The sequence below is a fragment of the Caloenas nicobarica genome, chromosome 3 (assembly GCF_036013445.1).
Source record: "Caloenas nicobarica isolate bCalNic1 chromosome 3, bCalNic1.hap1, whole genome shotgun sequence".
Classification (NCBI taxonomy): Eukaryota; Metazoa; Chordata; class Aves; order Columbiformes; family Columbidae; genus Caloenas; species Caloenas nicobarica.
The window spans coordinates 110,306,411-110,314,368 of record NC_088247.1 but is presented as its reverse complement, the minus strand read 5'-3'; the positions used below and the strand labels follow the sequence as shown (position 1 = coordinate 110,314,368).

Genomic DNA, 7,958 nt, shown 5'->3' with positions numbered 1-7,958 from the left:
GCAGCCCCACTGCAGCAGTGGAGATGTGAACAAGTGGCAGCCATTGCCTTAAGTCAGGGTTTCTTCTGTTGCAACCAGCCCTGGCCTGAACCAGCACTGGCAGGAGCCATGGCTGTGTTTGGCTACCATAAATTTCATGATGGATCAAATCTGAAGCAACAACAAGAAGAATGTGCTGCCCTACTCTCACTGCTGCTACAACAACAGTGACATATGGAAGACAAGGACTTCCCTGCTAGGCTTGGTGCAGGCGAGTGACTGCCTCTGCTCCCAGAACTGCCCCACCAGACCCTGCCACCAACTCCCGAGCCACCAACTCCTGAGCCACCAACTCCTGAGCCTTGGGCAGTGGCTGTCATCCATCAGCACCTCCCTTTGCCTGAACCTCCCTGGACTCTCACCCTGTGAGCAGAACAATAGGGGTACATCTGAACCCCAGCTTGCCTCGCTGCATGCCTGTCGTGGTTTGATTGCTGGGTGACAATAAAACCGTGGCAGATGTATTGTTAACCCCCTCTCCCCTCCTTCCCCCCTCACCCCTCCCTCTCCCCCCTTCCCACTAAGGACAGGCGATTGGGAGGGGAAGAAGGACAGAGAGAAGAGAGTTGGGAAAACTAAAAATGTTTTACTAATGCTACCAATAAAAATAGAGAAAATAATACAAAATACACAAAACCGATCTTGAAAGTCCCGGCAACTGCTCCAGCAGACGTAGGGCTGGCACCCGAAGTCCTGGACTGGACTCTGCAGCCAACTGGAGCTGGATTCAGTCTGTCACTTGGCCTCAGTTCACAGGGACAACTCGCAAGGTCCTCTCCCAATGTCCGCCATAAGGAAAAGGGACGAGATCCTCGTGATCTCCCACTTTTATACGAAGTATGACATGAATGGGATGGAATACTTTAGTTGGTCAGTTTTTTGGTCACCTGTTTCAGTTCACTGCTCTCGTGGGATGTGCATCCATCCTTATCAATGACCTCACATTCCATTGCTATGTCTACCAAAACATGTATCTAGCTTTCAGGAAAACTGCAGTTAGTAAGGAGACTTTAGCTGACAGAAATTCACTAAAAGAGAAACTTGTTTTTAACAAAACCAGGACAATGCCACAGTTACTTTCTGGTACACAAAAAGTGCCTCAGGCCAGCAGCCCTCCCTGGAAATCCTCCGTCACAGGATGAGGCGAGAGCTGGGAGCCCATCAGGCACTAACAGGAGAGTTGTCTGTGGGAATGGCAGGACGTGTGGTTCCAGCTACCTGGATGATAAAGGAAGATCAATACTAACATGACCATCTGGACAAATAATACTAACATGATTAAGTCACAGCAATTAGTCAAAACATAAAGGGCCTTGGACAGATTATACAGAAGTATGCTTTTTATGAGCGTAAGGAGTGATAGCTCAGGCCAATGAGAATGATATCTCGGGTTGGAAAACCGCCCCTGTATGTATGACATGTGAATGTTGAGCCTGGGCCTGTGTGTCTGTAATAACATTTTTTGAAAAAACATCCTGTCTAACCTCTTGGTCCAGGCGTGTATCTGTAAACCTATAAATTGAGAACTGTTAATTAAAGAGAGCTCAGCTAGGCTTAGCTCTGCCTGGCTCTGCTCTCACTGCTAACAAGAACTCTGTGTGTGTGCATCTCTGTCGGCATCTCCGTGTGCGTCATTCTCAGTCGCTGCAGTTATGTGCACCCTGCATGGGCCTGGGGCTGTGGTGTTTCCCCTTGTAGCAGTTGTGGCAGAGACACGCTTGCTTTTGCAGCGCTGCACCCAGCACAAGGCAAAGAGCCAGGCCATCTGCACACAGACAGGGTAAAAAAAAAAAAAAATATTGCAGGCATCTAATGCCAGCATGGCACAGTCCAAATAAAAGGTTTTCGGATGCTGCTCAGGCAGGATTAGGCCTCCAATGTGCTAAATCTCGGCTCTTGGTGAGCCTAATTGCTGCTGTAATAAGTCCTGGCTGGTCCTTTCCTGAACCGTGCTCCCCATGGCCCCCCCATCAACCATTTTTTTTTGCTGCAAAGCTTGTAGTTGTTATGCATATGTTCCCGCTGGCCCAGTAGGGCCTGGCTGAGTGGAGGAGGGGAAAGGCAGAAAATCTGCAGATGACACTTCTATTGCTCTGCTTTTCCCAGCCAGCATCCCACCTCTCTCCTGCTGCCTAGTGTGGGCTGTGGCTCCCTGTATGCAAGGAGCCAAGCCCAGCAGCAGAGACAGGGACAGGTGACAGCATCCTTACATGGCCACACACCCCCTGAGCTGTATTAGGAACTTTTTGATAATTTTCCTTTATGCTTTGGCCAGTAGATTAAACTGGAGGTGTTCAAGGAGAGCCATCGCAGTGCATGTGGGGGCCAGTTTAGCCCAGCCATGAGATGAGGACCTGTCGCAGCCTGCAGCTGGGAAGTTGGATGGCCACAATATCCTTGTGCCTCGCTGGGGGTGCTTGTGCAGTTACGACCCCACAGCTGCTGTGTATGCCTCCCTCGGAGGCAAAGGTACCCCCAACCATACCTCCCACTTTGTGTTCAACTGGCCCAAGTGAGCAGCTGCTCCTTGTATTTAACCACAAGAGACATGGGGGCACATGGCCCAACTCTGCACCTTCCAAAACAGCAGAATCAGGGGAAGGAGGAGAGTACTGTACAGACACTTGAGAGGCAGAGCACCTTTCCCACTGCCAGGGCAGAAACATTTCAGTGAAGAACCTCCCACTTGAACAGTACTGAAGAGGATTTTCAACCACCCTTGGGAGAATGGAGCCACTTTCTCCCCGTGACTTCACTCGGGAACTGGCTGAGTGCTCTGGTTTGGACCATCTTCTAACCCATCAGCCACGGTCTGGCTCCTTGGCTGGCACGAATCAGTCACCTGCTGGCAGGTGTAGGCCACTGGATTCATTTCTTCATTTCTGGGGAGAGACACAAGGGCTTCACTTTGCCCCTTTGGAACAACCACACTGCCTCAGCAGAGCTCTCCAGCCCAGTTTAGGCATGAGTCTCCAGAGGATGTGTTCAAAGCTAGCAGCTAGCACAAGATGCACCAATGTAAGGTACTAATTGCAATGCAGAGCATGAAAACCAAAGATACACCATGATTTTATTTATGGATGTGTAATAAATAAATGGTGGGCAAAACAGAAAGAGCCACATTCAAAAATCCAGATCACTAAAGTGCTTTTAGACATAAATATAGGATGACCAAGAAATAGCTCTGACATTAACACTTTTTACAGACAATTACAAAACATCTTAATTCACAAAATTGTTTCATTGCTCCGGGGTACTATGGCTTTGTTTTCCAAAACGTCTGTTCTATTATGCATAGTGTGGCAGATAACATTCAAGAGTGTACAAAATCTTTGCATAAACAAAAATGCCTTTACCCCATTCTGCCCAATATGAGTTAAGGAAGCTATGCAGTGTAAATAAGGCTGCATTGGCGGGACCAGATCCTCAGGAGTTATAAACTGGTGCATCTGTCAGGTTACACCAGCTTGAGGATGAACCCTACTGTCTTTAAAAACTCTGCTGCTCCTTGAGGTGGAAGAACTGTGTGTTCAAAGCAGAGGGCCTTGTCCGATGGGCGCTGTGAAGGGGTGGAAGTGCTCAGAGAAGGTGTCTGTAAACTCCTGCACTGTCTTTGCACCCACATGTTTGAGAAGGGAGCAACTCCTGTTGCATTGCTGTGCTTTGTGCTCCTGCCTGCCCAGGAAAACATTTGCAGCCCTGAGGGGAAGGGCGGCTCTTCCCCAGCAGCTGTATGTGATGACCACAATGCTGTCTCGTGTTCGCACTGCTCTTGGCCCTGCTGAGACACCTCTCCCACCCTCCACCCTGGCTCTGCTGAGAAATGAACAGCTTGAAAGTGAGGGAACAAGGAGATGTGTGTGCTCTGTTTTACAATGCCATGAATTCAGTTGAAAGTTCAATTATTTAAGAAAAAATATATATGTATCGATAAATCAATAAATATTATTAGCTTGCTAGGAAGCTGTGATGTCTGGCCTTCTCTGAGGCAGCTCAAACTCTGTGGTCCCTGTCCTTCTGCTCCGTGGGTGGGTCCCCATTGACACACTGCCTCAGTACTCCCCTCTTCTCGTGCTTGGCTGTCCTGGAGAGGTCAATGGCTGTGTCCTCCGAATCTTTTGCAGGGCCAAGCGTGTCGGAGCCCCTCTGGGAACTGGCCTGCTTCCCATTGAGCTCCTCCTCCTCCTCCTCCTGCTCCACTCGCCAGCCATCTGCCAGCTTCTCTTGGCTCTCTGCCTTCCTGCTCACCTCCGTGGACTTTTTGTGCATGCCTTGCAGAGGGGAGAGAGCAAAGCCAAGGGCACTACTTGCTTGTTTCTGCCCAGGACCACCTGCTGCCCTCCTGCTGCTTCCCTCAGCTCTCACTTGCATCCTGAGGAAGACTTATGCTAGCTACAAGCCTTTCCTGAGCCAGAGCCCTGCCACCTGCTCTCTGCTGCCTGAGAGGATTGGTCTGTACCTCCCCTGCACCAGGGGAGAGGAGTGCTGTCATGGCACATCCCAGCCTGGATTTTGAGTGCCACCTCAGTGTAGGACCATGTATGAGGTAGCATCTTCGGTTTGGGGCAGGGGGAGAGTGATGACTTCCTAGACACCCTGCAGCTCCCACGGTGGCTGCTAGCAACTATAGAGTGATACCTAGCCACATGCAGGCATCTGTATTACACAGCAGTAAAAGGTTTTTCCTTTTCCCAGCTGCCGTTTACAAGGCAGGAGTGGAAAAGCCAGGGCTCTTGGCAGCCTGCATACAGCTCAAGGCTGAGACTCCATTCTTTTCTGAGAAAAGCTGAGGACAGCCATACAAAAGAGGAAGGGCCACTTACTCTGCAGCTGTTCCCTGACCCCCCCAGTCCCAAGCCCCCACTTACCCAGCAGCCATGGGGCGCAGGATCCCACCAACCCGCTCTTGGCAGAGTTGATGATGGTCTCAGGCAGAGGGATGGAATGCCTCACCATGGCCCCGTAGAGTCCATACTCGGCCATCACGCTGCTCCGGCCCCAGCACTTCTCCCGCTTCCGCCACTTGGCTCTTCGGTTCTGAAACCAAACCTTCAGGGGTAACAGCCAGGAGAGCACAGAGGGGTGGGATTGTCGAGGAGACGGCCCCCATGGCGAGGCATCCAGGGCCCGTTTGGCACAGGGAAGTGTGCGTCCACGGCAAAGGGGCAGCCACAGGGGTGCATGGAGGGGTTTGAGTGTGTGAGCGCAAGATGTGGACATGCAGGTGGTATTGGGAGGGTGGCCAGAGCAGTACGTGGGGGAAGGGGGTTGAGGGAAGGTACACACGTGGGTGCCAGTGAAAGAGGGGAGGAAGGGGGTGAGAGGGAGCACACATTACACGAAGCTGATCGTGATACTGGAGCCAGAAGTCACCCTGAGCTCCCCCTGCCCACAGAGCCCCTCTGCTGCCTTTGTACAGAGCACCAACTTCTCCAGAAAAAAGAGTCCATAATGCAGTGACTGATCATGACAGAGGGTGCTCAGGTCCATCTCCTCACCCCCTTCTTGCATTCTAAGGAGTGTAGCTACAACCTGGCTGCTGCCTAGACTGCTGCCTCATTCTTAAGCCAATGAGCTGCTCCACAGTGGGCCAGGATCAGGCCCTAAAGTACCATGTGTCCCTCAAAGGGACAAGATAGCAAGTAAGCTAGTGGGACACAGCTTGGCCCAGTGGCTCCTGAATTGCTCTCAGCCCCTGCCTGAGTTCGGTCTCTGAGGGACAGAGCCAAGCTACATGCAGCAAGCAGCTGCCAGAGCCAGCTCAGTCCCCTGTTTCTGCGTTTCCATTTGGAGCCTGTTCAGTGCCGCGGGGATGGAAGCTGAGCCACTCCCTGCAAGTGCCCTGCAGCATTTCAGTGACACCATGTTTCCACCACCAGCACTCACTGGCCATAGGGCAAGGGACAGCCGGGCGCTGGCAGATGCCACGGGAGAGAGGACCGTTGCAGCCACCTACCTGTATCCTGTCCTCCGGCAGCTCTGTCTTCATGGCCAGCATCTCCCGGGCATAGACGTCGGGGTAGTGAGCTTCGTTGAAAGCCTTCTCCAGCTCCTCCAGCTGGTGAGCTGTGAACACTGTCCTGCCGACAGGAGAAAGCATCCTGTGACACAGTCCAGACCCTTACGGCAAGCAGCGGGGCTGGCAGCCCCCTCCCCGCTGAGGTTTTCCTCCTGGAAATCCTCCCCTCACCCCCAGCTGCAGCCCTTCTCTTTCTTTGCTCCCTTGAGGACATCCACCGCCACAGCCTGGGGACTAGAGGGACAGCGGGAGTCTGGTGGCAGCAGCGAGGATGCGACAATGGGCACAGCCCCAGTCTCGGGCTTTACCTGTGCCGGCGTTTCTTCCTCTTGGTCTGGGAGGCGGACATCTTCAGGTCGCTGGCGTCCCCAGACAGGCTGTCTTCATCTGGCAACAGCATGCGGGAGGGGAAGAGTCACGTTCCCGTTGGGAGCAGGGAGACCAAACCCAACTCCCAAAAACACGGCTTCAGCTGCCCGCGGGGAGCGGGCCCGGGGAAGGGGTCCCCTCCCGCAGCGACCGGCGGCATCAGGGCCGCGGCCGAGCCCGGAGCACCGCACCAGTGACGCCTTCCCGGGGCACAGAGTCGGAGCCCACCCTTGACGGATTGTCGGAGGGGTGGCAGCCCGGAGGGACGGGGAGCGCGGGGCCGATCCCGGGCCGGCGAGAGGATGCTCGCCGCCGCCGCCGTGTGCCTGGGGCCGCAGGTACGAGGCAGCGGCTCCGGCTGGGGGTCCCCGTGCCCAGGTGAGCGGCCACCCCCGCCCCGGCCCCGCTCACCGGAGATGTTCTCCTTGTGGCGGCGGGCAGCGGGCGGCGGCCCGTGGGGCGGGCGGGGGCCGCGGGCGGGCAGCAGCGGCAGCGGGGAGGGCAGCAGGCACGGGCCGCCCGGCCCCCCCAGGCCGCACAGCAGCCCCAGTCTCAGAGCCCCGCCGCCCTCGTAGCCAGCGGCGGGGGGGCCGGGGGGCGGCTGCAGCTCGGCCTCCAGCCCCAGCAGATCGGTGATGGCGAAGCCCTTGGCCCGCAGCCCCGCGCCGCCCGGCCGCAACGTCGCCCCGGGGGCCACCGGTACTGGCACCGCCACCGGCCCCGACGCGGTGCGTCCCCCCGACGGCTCCGCCCGGCCCGGCATCGCCGCCGCCGCCTGGCCCGGCCCGGAGCGGGCATCGCGGTCCACCGCCCTTTTTATCGTCCCGCCGCCGGCCCCGGCTCCAATCACATCCCAGGTCGCCGGGGGGGCGCTCCCAATCCCCAGATTAACGGCCACTGGCCCCCCCGCCGCACCGGCCCCGCGCCCCTCCCCTGGCTCCCCTCGGCGCCCCCTCCCGCTGTCCCTCCCTCCACTCCCCTCGGCCCCCGCCCCTCGATCCTCCCCATCAGCTCGCCGGGTCCTCTGCGGTCCCCACGGGCCCCTTCCCCGGATCTCCTTCGGTCTTTCTCAGTCCCTACCCAGGACCCTCTCAGCCCTCTCTGCCCCCGGTCGCGGCCACCCGGCTCCCGCATAAGCCCCCCTCACATATCCATGGATTCTCACCACGGGTCTTCTCCCAGGACCCCACTGCTGTGTCCTTATGTCCCTTCCCCATGTCTCCTGCAGTGCCCACCCCAGCTCCCCGCCCCAGTATCCCCATCCCACTCCATGGCCTCTCAGCCCCATGTCTCAGACAAGGCATCCCACTGGGCTGCTCTGTCCCTCTGCTCAGCACCTTGGGGCTGTGGACGGCCGGGGGCTGTGGAGCAGGACCTTCCCAGACTCCAGGTGTCCTGCTGCCAGGGCTGGGGCCACCTTGAGGTGCCTGGCCTCCGTGTTCCCTTTTGCTCCCAGATTCTTGCACCTGGGCTGCAATCCTTTTCCCCCTTCCCTTCATCTGTTGATGGAAATGATTTACAACCAGCTTAC

The 7,958-nt window shown here is 56.2% G+C and overlaps 1 protein-coding gene across 1 annotated transcript; it reads right to left on the bottom strand.

The window, feature by feature from the left end:
- Window positions 1–4,032: 4,032 nt before the first annotated feature.
- Window positions 4,033–7,190, bottom strand: VSX1 (visual system homeobox 1). The gene is made up of 5 exons (XM_065631512.1): window positions 6,839–7,190; window positions 6,367–6,445; window positions 5,996–6,119; window positions 4,908–5,088; window positions 4,033–4,310 (listed from the first exon to the last, which is right to left on the bottom strand). The coding sequence occupies exons 1-5, from the start codon at window positions 7,188–7,190 to the stop codon at window positions 4,033–4,035; spliced, it is 1,014 nt and encodes a 337-aa protein (XP_065487584.1).
- Between the last annotated feature and the right edge of the window lie 768 nt (window positions 7,191–7,958).